The 19,064-nt window shown below is 35.3% G+C and overlaps 1 protein-coding gene across 1 annotated transcript; it reads right to left on the bottom strand.

The window, feature by feature from the left end:
* Positions 1–2,648: 2,648 nt before the first annotated feature.
* On the bottom strand, positions 2,649–18,420 carry LOC117331543 (serine/threonine-protein kinase nekl-2-like). The gene is made up of 9 exons (XM_033890291.1): positions 18,200–18,420; positions 11,581–11,853; positions 11,238–11,338; positions 9,954–10,053; positions 9,520–9,627; positions 8,829–9,072; positions 8,204–8,270; positions 4,725–4,821; positions 2,649–4,320 (listed from the first exon to the last, which is right to left on the bottom strand). The coding sequence occupies exons 1-9, from the start codon at positions 18,320–18,322 to the stop codon at positions 4,165–4,167; spliced, it is 1,269 nt and encodes a 422-aa protein (XP_033746182.1). The 5' UTR covers positions 18,323–18,420; the 3' UTR covers positions 2,649–4,164.
* Positions 18,421–19,064: the final 644 nt, after the last annotated feature.

Raw genomic sequence — 19,064 nt, 5'->3', positions numbered from 1 at the left:
GATGTCCTGAGATAGTGGTACACTACAAATGATGTCCTGAGACAGTGGTTCACTACAAATGATGTCCTAAGACAGCGGTGCACTACAAATGATGTCCTGAGACAACGGTACACTACAAATGATGTCCTGAGACAGTGGTACACTACAAATGATGTCCTAAGAGAGTGGTACACTACAAATGAAGTCCTGAGACAGTGGTACACTACAAATGATGTCCTGAGACAGTGGTACACTACAAATGATGTCCTAAGACAGTGGTACACTACAAATGATGTCCTAAGACAGCGGTGCACTACAAATGATGTCCTGAGACAACGGTACACTACAAATGATGTCCTGAGACAGTGGTACACTACAAATGATGTCCTAAGACAGTGGTACACTGCAAATGATGTCCTAAGACAGTGGTCAACTATAAATGATGTCCTGAGATAGTGGTACACTACAAATGATGTCCTGAGACAGTGGTACACTACAAATGAAGTCCTGAGACAACGGTACACTACAAATGATGTCCTGAGACAGTGGTACACTACAAATGATGTCCTAAGACAGTGGTACACTACAAATGATGTCCTAAGACAGCGGTGCACTACAAATGATGTCCTGAGACAACGGTACACTACAAATGAAGTCCTGAGACAACGGTACACTACAAATGAAGTCCTGAGACAGTGGTACACTACAAATGATGTCCTAAGACAGCGGTGCACTACAAATGATGTCCTGAGACAACGGTACACTACAAATGAAGTCCTGAGACAACGGTACACTACAAATGAAGTCCTGAGACAGTGGTACACTACAAATGATGTCCTAAGAGAGTGGTACACTACAAATGAAGTCCTGAGACAGTGGTACACTACAAATGATGTCCTAAGACAGTGGTACACTACAAATGATGTCCTGAGATAGTGGTCAACTACAAATGATGTCCTAAGAGAGTGGTACACTACAAATGATGTCCTGAGAGAGCGGTACACTACAAATGATGTCCTAAGACAGCGGTGCACTACAAATGAAGTCCTGAGACAACGGTACACTACAAATGAAGTCCTGAGACAGTGGTACACTACAAATGATGTCCTAAGACAGTAGTACACTACAAATGATGTCCTGAGACAGTGGTACACTACAAATGATGTCCTGAGACAGTGGTACACTACAAATGATGTCCTGAGACAGTGGTACACTACAAATGATGTCCTAAGACAGTGGTACACTACAAATGATGTCCTGAGAGAGTGGTACACTACAAATGATGTCCTAAGACAGTGGTACACTACAAATGATGTCATGAGACAGTGGTACACTACAAATGATGTCCTGAGACAGTGGTACACTACAAATGATGTCCTGAGAGAGTGGTACACTACAAATGATGTCCTAAGACAGTGGTACACTATAAATGATGTCCCGAGACAGTGGTACACTACAAATGATGTCCTGAGACAGTGGTACACTACATGTGATGTCCTAAGACAGTGGTACACTACAAATGATGTCCTTAGACAGTAGTACACTACAAATGATGTCCTGAGACAGTGGTACACTACAAATGATGTCCTGAGACAGTGGTACACTACAAATGATGTCCTGAGACAGTGGTACACTACAAATGATGTCCTAAGACAGTGGTACACTACAAATGATGTCCTGAGAGAGTGGTACACTACAAATGATGTCCTGAGAGAGTGGTACACTACAAATGATGTCCTGAGACATAGGTACACTATAATGATGTCCTCAGACAGTGGTACACTACAAATGATGTCCTGAGACAGTGGTCAACTATAAATGATGTCCTGGCACAGCGGTACACTACAAATGATGACCCGAGATAGTGGTACACTACAAATGATGTCCTGAGACAGTGGTACACTACAAATGATGTCCCGAGATAGTGGTACACTACAAAAGATGTCCTGAGACAGTGGTACACTACAAATGATGTCCTGAGACAGTGGTACACTACAAATGATGTACCGAGACAGTAGTACACTACAAATGATGTCCCGAGACAGTGGTACACTGCAAATGATGTCCTGAGACAGTGGTACACTACAAATGATGTCCTTAGACAGCGGTACACTACAAATGATGTCCTGAGACAGTGGTACACTACAAATGATGTCCTGGGACAGCGGTACACTACAAATGATGTCCCGAGATAGTGGTACACTTCAAATGATGTCCCGAGACAGTGGTACACTACAAATGATGTCCTGAGACAGTGGTACACTACAAATGATGTCCTAAGACAGTGGTACACTACAAAGAGCGTCCTGGGACAGCGGTACACTACAAACGATGTCCCGACGAGACAGTGGTTCACTGCAAAATATATCCTGAGACATTGGCACGTTACAAATGGAATCCCAGTACAATTGTTCGCTACAAAGGGTGTCAATGAAAGTGGAAGGCTGTCCTAGGATAGCAGAACGGTACATTTTCATGGGAGAAATAAGCGCACGTGTAAAGTTGTTATGTGCAACTAAGACGCTATTGACCTTTACTGGAAATATACCATGTATCGTGTAGGCAAAGTGATGTCATAATATCTATCAATAAATGAGGAAAATTGTCGGTTTTTTTTTTTATTAAAATGAACCTTGGTAAGTTTAAGCACAACATCATTCAAACACATATTTGACAAATAATGATTTATTAAAAGTTTGTTAACAGGCAAAATCATGATAACAATATCACAGCGAATAAAGATATCACAATAACAACAACAACATCACAGCGAAAAGCACATCACTGTGAAAAAACATCACCGTGGGAAAAAACATCACAGTGAAATACAAAAATCACAATGAAAAAAACCCATCACGATGAAAAACAAATAATCACAGTTAAAAGCATCAAACTTAAAAGATGCTTCTAAAACACCATTAAAGAATTATCACAGAAGTCTCCTATAAACGGTACCTTTCATGAACGGAATAAATGATTTGAAATATTGAAATGAGCAATTGGCGAATGCACAGACATTGGTTATGTTTATTCTAACAACTGTTTCGTAATGCCTCCAAATATTAAAACATACAGAGTGGGACATAGAAATATATAGTAGGTATACATAGATATTGAATATTAAATAATCAAATCTAACAAATAGAAAAGTGTGTACAACACGAACTTATCAAATCTAACAAATAGAAAAGTATATACAAAGCCACCTGATCAAATCTAAAAAATATAAATGTATGTACAAAGCCAACTGATCATATCTAAAAAAATATAAATGTATGTACAAAGCCAACTGATCATATCTAAAAAAATATAAATGTATGTACAAAGCTAACTGATCATATCTAAAAAAATATAAATGTATGTACAAAGTCATATACTGGATTTATGGTACTTTGATTAATTTCCCCAAAAGATTTCAATTTTTGATTACGATCACATAGATATTAAACTCCAACACAATTCCAAAAATGCCTAGAGAATATCTGATAACGGTGAGAAGGACGGGTTCCTGACATGAGCCAATACTGTTTACTGTAAAACGAAACTCTTTCGGTATAGTTTGTGCTTGATTGATAGGAATGAAACCGACAGTATATATTATGGATATGCATATATGTGGAGAAATCCAACAATGTTCCAGTTATCTGATGCAAGCGGTATTAAAAAAACGATAGCAACAGAAGGAATATCACGTGAATGGGTCAACCTTTTGCACAGGATCGAGATATCACGCTACTCTTTGTGTGAGCTCCACAGTTATATCTACACGCAACTGAAGATTTTAGTTTGATTATTTGGAGATACAATCATGCAAGGTTATATAATCATGCAAGGTTAATGTCTGAGATATTTAAAGCGATACCAGCGTAGTCAGATTATGAATGACTACAGTACTTCTGTATTTATCGGGGAACTATATCAATGTGGTACCATTTTGAATGACTTCAACGATGCCAATCATGTTTATCGATGTAGCTCCTGAAGGTGCCCCAATGTAACTCCTGAAGGTGCCCCAATGTAACTCCTGAAGGTGCCCCAATGTAACTCCTGAAGGTGCCCCAATGTAACTCCTGAAGGTGCCCCAATGTTACTCCTGAAGGTGCCCCAATGTAACTCCTGAAGGTGCCCCAAGTGTTGTCTGCGAAGTATACTTCTACAATGTCGTTCATCACTCGGGTCAATGCTTCAGTCAATTCTATCAGTAGAGCTAGAAAGAGAGGCTTCGGCGCTGTTCTTCGCCTCGTTAAGAGCATCCAGAGCCTGTTCTGTTCCCTGTAAAGCCGCACACAGCGGTCGCACGGTTTCTAATATGTCACCTCTAATGCTGCCTTGATATTTTGCCTGCAATCAGAGGTATTATGTTATCAAGTGCATTGGTACTACAAAGGGAAAAAAATTAATGTTGATACGGCAGCAGGAACAGATACCTGAGCAAAGGGAATAACGCCATGCGAATTTCGTCGATACATTTATTCGGCGATCGCCACTTAATAATCTGGCGATGATATTTAATCATTTATTTTCATTCATTTATTTGATTTACTTAAAAACTTATATCATGATGACAACTATATGAACATCGATGATAAAATAAATAATATTGATATAAATAATGCAATATTATTAAATAAGTTGAACATTTACTTCCATCGTTTCCCTAAAATATCTCTTTATCGAAAGGGAAAATGTTTTGAGAGTTTTAAGACCTTAAATCCTGAAGAGTAAGTGAAGAAGAATATAATCACCAGTGTATCTCTCAGTGTGACTCCCTCGCGGAAATATTTCTTCATGCCGCACACAATATCGCAACCTTTCGCGCAATCCAGTTTCGATACGAGAAGTCTAGAAATTGAAAAAATATAACCATATATAATAAAGTGTCAACGAAATATATTACACCACACCAACGATACTAAACGACAGCAAATACGATTTATCAACACACAAAAACAGAATGCACAATAGCATAGACGGTTCCATATATATACTGGAAAATAAGCCCGACTTGAAAATAAGCCTAGCGTTTCACAGGAACAAGACTTTCTCAGCAATAAGCTAAGCTTCTTTCAATAACATGCTTTCGTAAAGTTCAGATTTCAGACTTCAGATTCTTCATATTTACTAAATATGCATGCAAACAATACTTAGACACAAATCAAACTATTTGTATAGTCAGAAGTAACGTCTTTAAAACTATAGATTTAGTACGAAATATCTCCAAATCATATGACTTTAACAGTTTGCTATTCCAGATTAAACCACGTCTCATATTAATATGAATACATTAACCCTAATAGTACCACTGACTCATCAAAACATTAACCCTAATAATACCACTGACTCATCAAAACATTAACCCTAATAATACCACTGACTCATCAATACATTAACCCTAATAATACCGGGGACTCATCAATATTAACTTTAATAATACCGCCGACTCATCAATACATTAACCCTAATAATACCGGGGACTCATCAATACATTAACCGTAATAATCCCGGGGACTCATCAATACATTAACCCTAATAATACCACTGACTCATCAATACATTAACCCTAATAATCCCGGGGACTCATCAATACATTAACCTTAATAATACCACTGACTCATCAATACATATACCCTAATAATACCGGGGACTCATCAATACATTAACCCTAATAATACCGGGGACTCATCAATACATTAACCCTAATAATACCACTGACTCATCAATACATTAACCCTAATAATCCCGGGGACTCATCAATACATTAACCTTAATAATACCACTGACTCATCAATACATATACCCTAATAATACCGGGGACTCATCAATACATTAACCCTAATAATACCGGGGACTCATCAATACATTAACCCTAATAATACCACTGACTCATCAATACATTAACCCTAATAATACCGGGGACTCATCAATACATTAACCCTAATAATACCGGGGACTCATCAATACATTAACCCTAATAATACCGGGGACTCATCAATACATTAACCCTAATAATACCGGGGACTCATCAATACATATACCCTAATAATACCACTGACTCATCAAAACATTAACCCTAATAATACCGAGGACTCATCAATACATTAACCCTAATAATACCACTGACTCATCAATACATTAACCCTAATAATACCGGGGACTCATCAATACATTAACCCTAATAAAACCGGGGACTCATCAATACATTAACCCTAATAATACCGGGGACTCATCAATACATTAACTCTAATAATACCGGGGACTCATCAATACATTAACCCTAATAATACCACTGACTCATCAATACATTAACCGTAATAATCCCGGGGAATCATCAATACATTAACTCTAATAATACCGGGGACTCATCAATACATTAACCCTAATAATACCGGGGACTCATCAATACATTAACCGTAATAATCCCGGGGACTCATCAATACATTAACTCTAATAATACCGGGGACTCATCAATACATTAACCCTAATAATACCGGGGACTCATCAATACATATACCCTAATAATACCGGGGACTCATCAATACATTAACCCTAATAATACCGGGGACTCATCAATACATTAACCCTAATAATACCACTGACTCATCAATACATTAACCCTAATAATACCGGGGAATTCATTAATACATTAACCCTGATAATACCGGGGACTCATCAATACATTAACCCTAATAATACCGCCGACTCATCAATACATTAACCCTAATAATACCACTGACTCATCAATACATTAACTCTAATAATACCGGGGAATTCATCAATACATTAACCCTGATAATACCGGGGACTCATCAATACATTAACCCTAATAATACCACTGACTCATCAATACATTAACCCTAATAATACCGGGGACTCATCAATACATTTACCCTAATAATACCACTGACTCATCAATACATTAACTCTAATAATACCGGGGAATTCATCAATACATTAACCCTGATAATACCACTGACTCATCAATACATTAACTCTAATAATACCGGGGACTCATCAATACATTAACCCTAATACTACCACTGACTCATCAATACATTAACCCTAATAATACCGGGGACTCATCAATACATTAACTCTAATAATACCGGGGACTCATCAATACATTAACCCTAATAATACCGGGGACTCATCAATACATTAACCGTAATAATCCCGGGGACTCATCAATACATTAACTCTAATAATACCGGGGACTCATCAATACATTAACCCTAATAATACCGGGGACTCATCAATACATATACCCTAATAATACCGGGGACTCATCAATACATTAACCCTAATAATACCGGGGACTCATCAATACATTAACCCTAATAATACCACTGACTCATCAATACATTAACCCTAATAATACCGGGGACTCATCAATACATTAACTCTAATAATACCGGGGACTCATCAATACATTAACCCTAATAATACCGGGGAATTCATTAATACATTAACCCTGATAATACCGGGGACTCATCAATACATTAACCCTAATAATACCGCCGACTCATCAATACATTAACCCTAATAATACCACTGACTCATCAATACATTAACTCTAATAATACCGGGGAATTCATCAATACATTAACCCTGATAATACCGGGGACTCATCAATACATTAACCCTAATAATACCACTGACTCATCAATACATTAACCCTAATAATACCGGGGACTCATCAATACATTTACCCTAATAATACCACTGACTCATCAATACATTAACTCTAATAATACCGGGGAATTCATCAATACATTAACCCTGATAATACCACTGACTCATCAATACATTAACTCTAATAATACCGGGGACTCATCAATACATTAACCCTAATACTACCACTGACTCATCAATACATTAACCCTAATAATACCGGGGACTCATCAATACATTTACCCTAATAATACCACTGACTCATCAATACATTAACCATAATAATACCGGGGACTCATCAATACATTAACCCTGATAATACCACTGACTCATCAATACATTAACCCTAATAATACCGGGGACACATCAATACATTAACTCTAATAATACCGGGGACTCATCAATACATTAACTCTAATAATACCACTGACTCATCGATACATTAACCCTAATAATACCGGGGACACATCAATACATTAACCCTAATAATACCGCCAACTCGTCATTAGTATTAATAAGTATTGTACCTAAACTATTTCAGAATTGAGAGACTTACTTTTGTATTTCGGTTGAAGCGAATTCTAGACTCTTTCTAGGCTGCTTGTAGGGCTTGATAGTTGACTCTGTAAACAGCATAATATACTAGATAAACCTTGTATTCAATGTAATTCACCAGATAATATAAATATATACAGATTAATTCAAAGTATTGCTATAAATTAATGTATAGTATACTAGATAAACCTTAATGGTTGACTCTGTAAACAGTATAGTATGATAATCCTTGTATACCATGTAATTCACCAATAATAGAAAACATATAAAGATCAATCCAAAGTATTGCTATAAATTAAGGTAAGAAATGTGTAATATCCACAAGTATGATGTTATGAGATAGAGCATATGGTAACGCACTTTGTGAACTGTGCTGGACACTACCATATGCTTTAACATTTGGTCTGCATTGCTCGTACAGTCAAAGCAACAACATAAAATGTTAAAAATTGAACAAAAAACGGAACGAATGTTAATCCAGTACTGGATCACTATTAGTATAAAAATCGGACAAAACCTGAGCTAAGACAACGGTGCCCTCACAAAGTATACGCTACAGTACAGTGCTATTTAATATCTAAAGGAAACCTTTCCCTATGACTTCGAGTTTTCCAATAAACTCATACCTCTTTTCGCAGCCTGTAGAATCTGATATTGTGTCGTGTCATCGTTAACTTGAGAAGTTTTGTGGATTGCTGGGAGTTCAGCTCCAATTGGTGAGGTCGGGAGGGACCAAGTTGTACATTCATGGCCTAACAGCGATTTCAGTATCTGTTTAGCGTTTGGTCTTTCTTCGGGATCTTTGTTTAACATGGACTTGATCAGATCTTTCATATAACTGCAGTACATAATCCCATCAAAGTTCGGTAGCTAAAATCACAGAAATAAACTGTCAATATATAATGTTTTGAAATTAATTTAAGTGAAATAAAAATCCTGATAATATATACTGCGATTATAAAATTCTTATAAATAGTGCCACGTATTCAGAATATACATAAGCTTTTTACCCCCTCATTCTTTTAGATTAGACACGCGTCATTTCTAATCCAGAATCTGTTCAGAATACTCACGTGCATTTCTCTCTCCTCGCCTGCTCAGAATATACACGTTCATTTCACTCACCTCACCTGTTCAGAATATACACGTGCATTTCACTCCCCTCACTTTTTATTCTGTTCACTCCTCGCATCTGTTTAGGCCCATTTTTGTTAACCAAGCTGCCCGTATGGCTTTCTTCTATATATTTGGATAAGTCTCATGCTGTATTTATTTACTTTGTATCGTAGTGTACACGCCTTCTCTACAATAACATACCCTGTGGTTCTTTATACAGGTGATAGCTTCCTTCTCCCTATTTGCGTCAAATGCATAGTGCATTTCCGCCATTTCATAGGCAGTACATCCCAGGCTCCATATGTCTGTCTGTAGGAGAAGAGTAGTAAATAATGATAGTAAGTTAACGTCTTAGCCAATATAGAATAGATAATAATGGTCACATACACAAAGACTTCCCGATCGTATATACCAACGAAGGTTAAAATATCAATAAATATAGACATTATCTGTATGGATGACAGAATGCTAACAACACTTTCAACACATTTTTAGTAGAATGAAAGAATTAGCTTCTTTTTCTGGGATATGGAAGTAAATATTTATATCCGTATTCTAAATGGGCATCTATATATTAAATCCAGTAGATACGGGTATATGTACCTGTACTAGTAAGTAGGTAAGGGTATATTTACCTTCTGGCCATACGGCTGCTTCTTCAGTACCTCCGGGCTCATATAACGCGGTGTACCCATCCTTATTGAATGCACGGATGGATTGACTAAGTCGGTTATCCTGCAAAATAATATATATATTATTGAATTACACTATTTGAAATGCGATATTTTGAAATAAACTGTGAAATGTAATGGACTGTAATAATGATCATTCATATTTCAAAAAGGGGTGTGTTCAGTCTTTCGTGCAAAAGACTTTCGGATATACCAAAACCACCAAAGTAACCTGGATCCAAAAAAGTCATTTACCTTGATATATCGAACTTCTCTTCATAAAGCTACCTGCATACATTACTTACCTTGATAAACCAAAGCCATTTACCTTGATAGACCAAATTCATTGACCTTGATAGACCAAAGTCACTTACCTTGATAGACCAAGGTCACTTACCTTGATAGACCAAGGTCACTTACCTTGATAGACCAAAGTCACTTACCTTGATAAACCAAAGTCACTTACCTTGATAGACCAAAGTCACTTACCTTGATAGACCAAGGTCACTTACCTTGATAGACCAAGGTCACTTACCTTGATAGACCAAAGTCACTTACCTTGATAAACCAAAGTCACTTACCTTGATAGACCAAAGTCACTTACCTTGATAGACCAAAGTCACTTACCTTGATAGACCAAAGTCACTTACCTTGATAGACCAAAGTCACTTACCTTGATAGACCAAAGTCACTTACCTCGATAGACCAAAGTCACTTACCTTGATAGACCAAAGTCATTTACCTTGATAGACCAAGGTCACTAACCTTGATAGACCAAAGTCATTTACCTTGATAGACCAAGGTCACTTACCTTGATAGACCAAAGTCACTTACCTTGATAGACCAAGGTCACTTACATTGATAGACCAAAGTCATTTACCTTGATAGACCAAGGTAATTTACCTTGATAGACCAAAATTACTTACCTTGATAAACCAAAGCCACTTACCGGGACACATCAAAGTCACTTACCTGGACACACCAAAGTCACTTACCTGAACACACCAAAGTCACTTATCTGGACACATCAATGTCACTTATCTGGACACACCAAAGCCACTTACCGGGACACACCAAAGTCACTTACCTGGACACATCAAAGCCACTTACCTGGACACACCAAAGCCACTTACCTGGACACACCAAAGTCACTTACCTGGACACATCAAAGCCACTTACCTGGACACACCAAAGCCACTTACCGGGACACACGAAAGTCACTTATCTGGACACACCAAAGTCACTAACCTTGACACACCAAAGTCACTAATCTTGAGTATATATCCTGTTGTAAGCAAAATATTCTTTGTCTTGATATCACGGTGAAGCACTTTTTTCCGATGAAGGTACTATAAGGAAAAATATATAGGATGTTAGCAGATAAACGCTTTGTTAACAAACATATAGATTTTAATCACCAAAAACTTATAAATTAACTTTACCGAATTTTATAAGAAAACGCACCTATTACACATCAAAGCTCGCAAAGAAACTTGATTAACTACTGAACAATATACTATCCGACGGATATCTGTAACACAACAGATTGTGTACATGACTATCCAAGGAGCTGTATAGCAACTACACGTACCTTCAAACCATCGGCTATTTGCTTGAGGAAGTTAACAAACATATCCTCCGACAGCTTGCTTTCTCTTTTCCTGATAAAGGTGTACAGAGTTCCGTCTGAGCAGTACTCCATAACAAGACACACACACTTTCCTTGTGTGAAAGAATCCACAAAGCGGACCACATTGTGATGTTTTACTGTTTTCAAAATGTCTTCCTCTCGACTGACTAATTCTCGTTCTCTACTTTCCTGGTCTACAGCCAGTTCAACGATCTTCAAGGCATAAAACACGACCTGGAAGAGATGGCACGATAGGAACATATTATCTCTTGATGTGACATCTTAAAGTTATATATGTAGTTAATATATCTTCTCCAGTTACAGCATGAATTTATTATACAGTATTATTAGACTTTAAAATAAGAGAGTAAGTTGGATGCATAATGATTTAATCTGGCACAGTCGATCACTTCACGAAGTAGATGTTTTACACTGCCGCATCTAAGGACGATACCTCTGTATGATATCCTTAGCTAACACTGCCGCATCTAAGAAGGCCGATGCAACTCTATAATATCCCTACCTAACACTGGCGAGTGTAAGAGTGACGATACAGAATACCACATATAATGACAGTGGTAACTTCAGCGAGGATTAACCCGACAATGATAACATTAGTGAGGTATATAATTAACCTGACAATGATATTGTTAGTGAGGTATATAATTAACCTGAAAATGATAACTTTAGTGAGGTATATAATTAACCTGACAATGATAACGTTAGTGAGGTATATAATTAACCTGACGATGATATTGTTAGTGAGGTATATAATTAACCTGACAATGATAATGTTAGTGAGGTATATAATTAATCTGACAATGATAACGTTAGTGAGGTATATAATTAACCTGATAATGATAACGTTAGTGAGGTATATGATTAACCTGACAATGATAACGTTAGTGAGGTATATAATTAACTTGACAATGATAACTTTAGTGAGGTATATAGTTAACCTGACAATGATAACTTTAGTGAGGTATATAATTAACCTGACAATGATAACGTTAGTGAGGTATATAATTAACATGACAATGATAACGTTAGTGAGGTATATAATTAACCTGACAATGATAACGTTAGTGAGGTTATAATAAACTTGACAATGATAACTTTAGTGAGACATATTATCAACCTGACAATGATAACGTTAGTGAGGTATATAATTAACCTGACGATGATAATGTTAGTGAGGTATATAATTAACCTGACAATGATAACGTTAGTGAGGTATATAATTAACCTGACAATGATAACTTTAGTGAGGTATATAATTAACCTGACAATGATATCTTTAGTGAGTTATATAATTAACCTGACAATGATAACGTTAGTGAGTTATATAATTAACCTGACAATGATAACTTTAGTGAGGTATATAATTAACCTGACAATGATAACGTTTGTGAGGTATATAATTAATCTGACAATGATAACGTTAGTGAGGTATATAATTAACCTGACAATGATAACGTTAGTGAGGTATATAATTAACATGACAATGATAACGTTAGTGAGGTATATAATTAACCTGACAATGATAACGTTAGTGAGGTATATAATTAACCTGACAATGATAACGTTAGTGAGGTATATAATTAACATGACAATGATAACGTTAGTGAGGTATATAATTAACCTGACAATGATAACGTTAGTGAGGTTATAATTAACTTGACAATGATAACGTTAGTGAGGTATATAACTTACCTGACAATGATAACGTTACTGAGGTATATAATTAACCTGACAATGATAACTTTAGTGAGACATATTATCAACCTGACAATGATAACGTTAGTGAGGTATATAATTAACCTGACAATGATAACGTTAGTGAGGTATATAACTTACCTGACAATGATAACGTTAGTGAGGTATATAATTAACCTGACAATGATAACTTTAATGAGACATATTATCAACCTGACAATGATAACGTTTGTGAGGTATATAATTAACCTGACGATGATAACTTTAGTGAGGTATATAATTAACCTGACAATGATATTGTTAGTGAGGTATATAATTAACCTGACAATGATAACGTTAGTGAGGTATATAATTAACTTGACAATGATAACTTTAGCGAGGTATATAATTAACCTGACAATGATAACTTTAGTGAGGTATATAATTAACCTGACAATGATAACGTTAGTGAGGTATATAATTAACCTGACAATGATAACGTTAGTGAGGTATATAATTAACTTGACAATGATAACTTTAGCGAGGTATATAATTAACCTGACAATGATAACTTTAGTGAGGTATATAATTAACCTGACAATGATAACGTTAGTGAGGTATATAATTAACCTGACAATGATAACGTTAGTGAGGTATATAATTAACCTGACAATGATAACGTTAATGAGGTATATTATTAACCTGACGATGATAACGTTTGTGAGGTATATAATTAACCTGACAATGATAACTTTAGTGAGGTATATAATTAACTTGACAATGATATCTTTAGTGAGTTATATAATAACCTGACAATGATAACGTTAGTGAGTTATATAATTAACCTGACAATGATAACTTTAGTGAGGTATATAATTAACCTGAGAATGATAACTTTAGTGAGGTATATAATTAACCTGACAATGATAACGTTAGTGAGGTATATAATTAACCTGACAATGATAACGTTAGTGAGGTATATAATTAACCTGACAATGATAACTTTAGTGACTTATATAATTAACTTGACAATGATAACGTTAATGAGGTATATTATTAACCTGACAATTGTTGCTTCTCCGAGGTACATAACTAACCTGGCAATAGTAATTTGAACAAGGAATATTTCAATCTGACAATGATAATTATAAACAAGGGGGTTTCAAACTTACAATAGGAACCTGATATATTTAACTTTGCAGTCAGCCAAATCGTAAGGTAAATTCAACTTAAAATCTAAAATCAGATACCTCGTGAACATAAATACAGACCAGCATATCGGTGATAGCTCCTTGATCGAGTGTCTAAAATACGTCAGAGAAGCTATTGTTGGGATTACGTATCATAATCAATACATAGCTATTGTATAAGACAACGGTGATGAAGCATCATTGTCTCGTTCTATTGTAGGTGAGCCTACAATAAGATATATTGATAACTTTGACATTAGACCAGTGTGTATACCATGTTTTTACTTTACATAACCACAACAGAAGCTTACACAACATTAGTTATTGGCGTTCAAGACATACTTAGTTTTTATATTGTTTACAGACGAGCCTTGACAAAGATTTCCAAGGCCTGTATCAACATTTGCAGGTTCATCAAGATATATGTTTGAAATACTACAGTTAAAAAGTGACGAACCGGTTTGTCCGCATAAACGAACAGGAACCTTGGTAATCATTCTGGGGTTAACTGAAACACGTTAATGATAAATTGTATGGATATATCTACAGTCTAACCTGTCTTAGATATAAATAGATGTTATATTTCCTAACTTTGTCGTCCTTATCAACAGATGTTATATTTCATAACTTTGTCATCATCAATAGATGTTATATTTCATAACTTTGTCGTCATCATCAATATATGTTATATTTCCTAACTTTGTCATCATCAATAGATGTTATATTTCATAACTTTGTCGTCATCATCAATAGATGTTATATTTCATAACTTTGTCATCATCAATAGATGTTATATTTCATAACTTTATCGTTCTCATAAATAGATGTTATATTTCATAACTTTGTCATCATCAATAGATGTTATATTTCATAACTTTGTCGTCCTCATAAATATATGTTATATTTCATAACTTTATCGTTCTCATAAATAGATGTTATATTTCATAACTTTGTCATCATCAATAGATGTTATATTTCATAACTTTGTCGTTCTCATAAATATATGTTATATTTCCTAACTTTATCGTTCTCATAAATAGATGTTATATTTCCTAACCTTGTCGTCATCATAAATAGATGTTATTTTTCCTAACTTTATCATCATCAATAGATGTTATATTTCCTAACCTTGTCGTCATCATAAATAGATGTTATATTTCCTAACCTTGTCGTCATCATAAATAGATGTTATAATTCCTAACCTTGTCGTCATCATAAATATTTGTTATATTTCCTAACTAAGGTAAACTACATGTAGCCCTGGCTATACAGATGACTCTTGGCCATATTTAAATTTCTTCAAGTACTTAACAATAGAAATAATCTTGTGGTGTAACATATTTAGGACACATTGCTAAATGAGATGAAAATAGGGCTTACACCAGCACAAAATACGGTGGCTATTCATCAAAGGCACATCGAATCTAGTAACGTTTGGCCTGTGGTTATGACTTAACAGATTCAGATACGTTTATTGATGTTATATTATATGAGTGTAACCCTGGTAAATACTAGCCGCAATATACGGTTCGGCTAGAGAGAACTTCTCTTTAGCTCGATCGGTTGAGCGTAAGACTAGTAAGCCAGAGGTCCCGGGTTCGATCCCTAGCGGAGGCAGTGATTTAAATTTATATAATTCCTGCGCTCTGTTACATGAGTCACGTATTGATACATACATTACATATAAAATACAGGCATCATTTCATTAAAACATTAAAAGAATCAACTCCAACCATATTTGGCTCATGAGACATTATGATTGTACATGTACATGTAAAATCAATTGAACAGTAACTTAACAGTTATGCATTATATACGCTCGTTTGGAATGTAAATAGACAAAAGGTTGTGTAGACTACATGTCTAAAGTAACGTATGCCTACTCAAGTCTTGATTATATTTGAAACTCATGTTCAAAACAAATATTTTTCACCACATTTTTTAATCTAGAGTTGAAATTACAGGTAAGGTGCATATCTACCTGTTTGCAGTGTAAATCAGGTTCGATAAATTCTCTCTTGTGATATGTACATAGTACTGTTTTCCACGAGGGTTGCCCCAGTTCCTTTTGTAATACGTCAATAACTGTTTTTTTTTATCAGTAGGTTCAAAGGTCAGAGATAATTCCTGTATCATATGTAGCAATTTGCTTTCACTGATAGGTGCGTAGCTGCCATATAGCACATAAACCTGTGCATGAACCTCATTTTCAAAAAAAAAAAAAAAAAAAAATCAATATATATAGATCTATGTAACTTGATCAATAAAATCCTGGTTTTGTTTAAATGTTTTTGTAGTGTTTTTATTAAATCAAACGTTTTGGCCCAGCTCCGCGCCTGAGTGAGGTACCTTTACACCAATATTGCACTCCCGTCCCATTCCATCCATTCTAATACTACATCAACGTATATAACATGTATCCACACTCCACAGAACTAGTATGCTCAATGCATTTCAAAAGTAATGCGATCTAACCTGTATATAACGGTCACTCAGGGGACCGGATAAATGCGGACTTTTTTGGCAGGTGGGTGTGATGTAGAGGTTTACATACTTATACAAAGCTAAACATTGTGAATTAAAACAAATTACCTTTTATTATATATATTCAATTGTTGAGGACGACAAAGTAAGGAAATATAACACATGTTTATGAGGCCGACAAGGAGTCATTCTCTTATTTTGGATGATTGTATATCGAACGACAGAAGACTTTCCAATCTTCTTTTTCATTTCCAATCTTCTTTTTCAAAGATTTGATCTCGTTGTTTGACAATTATCTAACGACGGCTTACCATTGACGTCGACTACTATAGGAACTACATGCATATGTATATACACTGTTTACTGAGTCTGTTAACATAATATATAACAATAAACTATAAAAACGTTACAGTAGGTGTTATTGTTTGTCGGTATACAACAGAACAATGCTGTATACTCATTCTGGTCGCTTTATACCCGTTTATAACCCAGATAACTCTGCTATATCAATTATGATTTGACATTCGATAATTGTCATTGCTAAAGCAATACAGTCAACGTGGTCATTCATTTAATTGAAATCAACATTAGAAAAAAAATCCTGACAGTTACTTACTTACCTACAAACTATGACATTTAGGTAAACATCTTCTTATGTATGGAAAAGTTTTCTTTATCCTATAAACAATGTTATCGATATAAAATTTTACATCTGTGTATAATAAAATAAACTCCGTGCATGTCTTATAACAGCCCATGTTGATATGTCATGAATTCTCAATTCTTTATTGTATCAGCATGCTTTTCGAGATAGACACATATCAACGCATTATTTCTGAAAATGCTTAAATAGTAATTTTATTAAAACTTGAGAAGGAATATGATATGAATCCATCTGTCATATTAAAAAAAATATCGCAATTAATTTCCATCTATAAACATTCATAATCGATAAAAATCCACAAGGGCCCAGGGAGTCTTTACAATGCTTTTATAGCAGCAACATGTATTAGATCTCTGATTAATACCGACATTTTCTTGTCAAAAATGTAAATAAAAAGGGACAGAGTGTTGTCTATATCCACTTCGATAGAGTGTTGTCTATATCAACTCCAATGGAGTTGTGTCTATATCCACTCCGACAGAGTGCTGTCAATATCCACTCCAACCCGGAAGTTTGAAAACACAGTAACAGTACAGTACAATATTACCTGTCCAGTGTCATTAGACTGTTGTTCCTTCGTCACCTTGTATACAACTCCGAATGTTCCCTGGCCGATTTTCTCGTCGCCGATGTATGGACCAAACCTGTTATGTGGAAGTAAAGCCGCCATCTTGTTCTATATGTTCTATTGACCCCCGTTACACATTGGTACCTGTCAGGCTCGACATTATCGCGGATAATCTCATTATACATGTCTGTACTTCCCCAAAATCTAAATATAGCAATCAAGCGTGGAGGTAAAATTCCATTTAAAATTGACTGGAAAAATACATGGTATCAAATACAATTGAATGGAACAATAATTTAATGATTTTATTTAAAGAAGTTATTAATTACTGAACCATAAACTGTTTAGTTTACAGAGATTGTGCTATTGTGTTAATACATGCTTGCAAATTTCATATATTATTGGCAATAAAATAGTTAAACTCTTGAAAATGATTTTCATTATAATATAAACAAGATATACAACAATATATAATCACCTTCACGGTGAACAGTTTTTTGTATTAATTAACATGGAATGGTAATGGCAAACAAAATGAAGATTGGGACTAATAGCAGAGCATATCTGATTGGTGACACGGATAGCTGTTCCTATGGTCATTTGAACCTGATAGCCTTTTTTCTTGCTGGCCTTGTTTCATAAAAGCTTCTTTTGTTAAAATGACTATTAAATGACATTATCATTAACCGAATCGTTTCTTTCATGATAATCTTTTCAAAATGAAAAGAAATGTCGGACACGATTCGGTATCCACTGAAATATCGAGAAATAGGCCAATCCACTAAAGAATTGCGATTCGGACATTAGTTTGGTTTGCAAGAACAATGTGCTCGATATGACCAAT

This window comes from Pecten maximus, chromosome 7 (assembly GCF_902652985.1).
Source record: "Pecten maximus chromosome 7, xPecMax1.1, whole genome shotgun sequence".
In the NCBI taxonomy this organism is placed as follows: Eukaryota; Metazoa; Mollusca; class Bivalvia; order Pectinida; family Pectinidae; genus Pecten; species Pecten maximus.
This window is presented reverse-complemented; position numbering and strand designations above follow the sequence as displayed.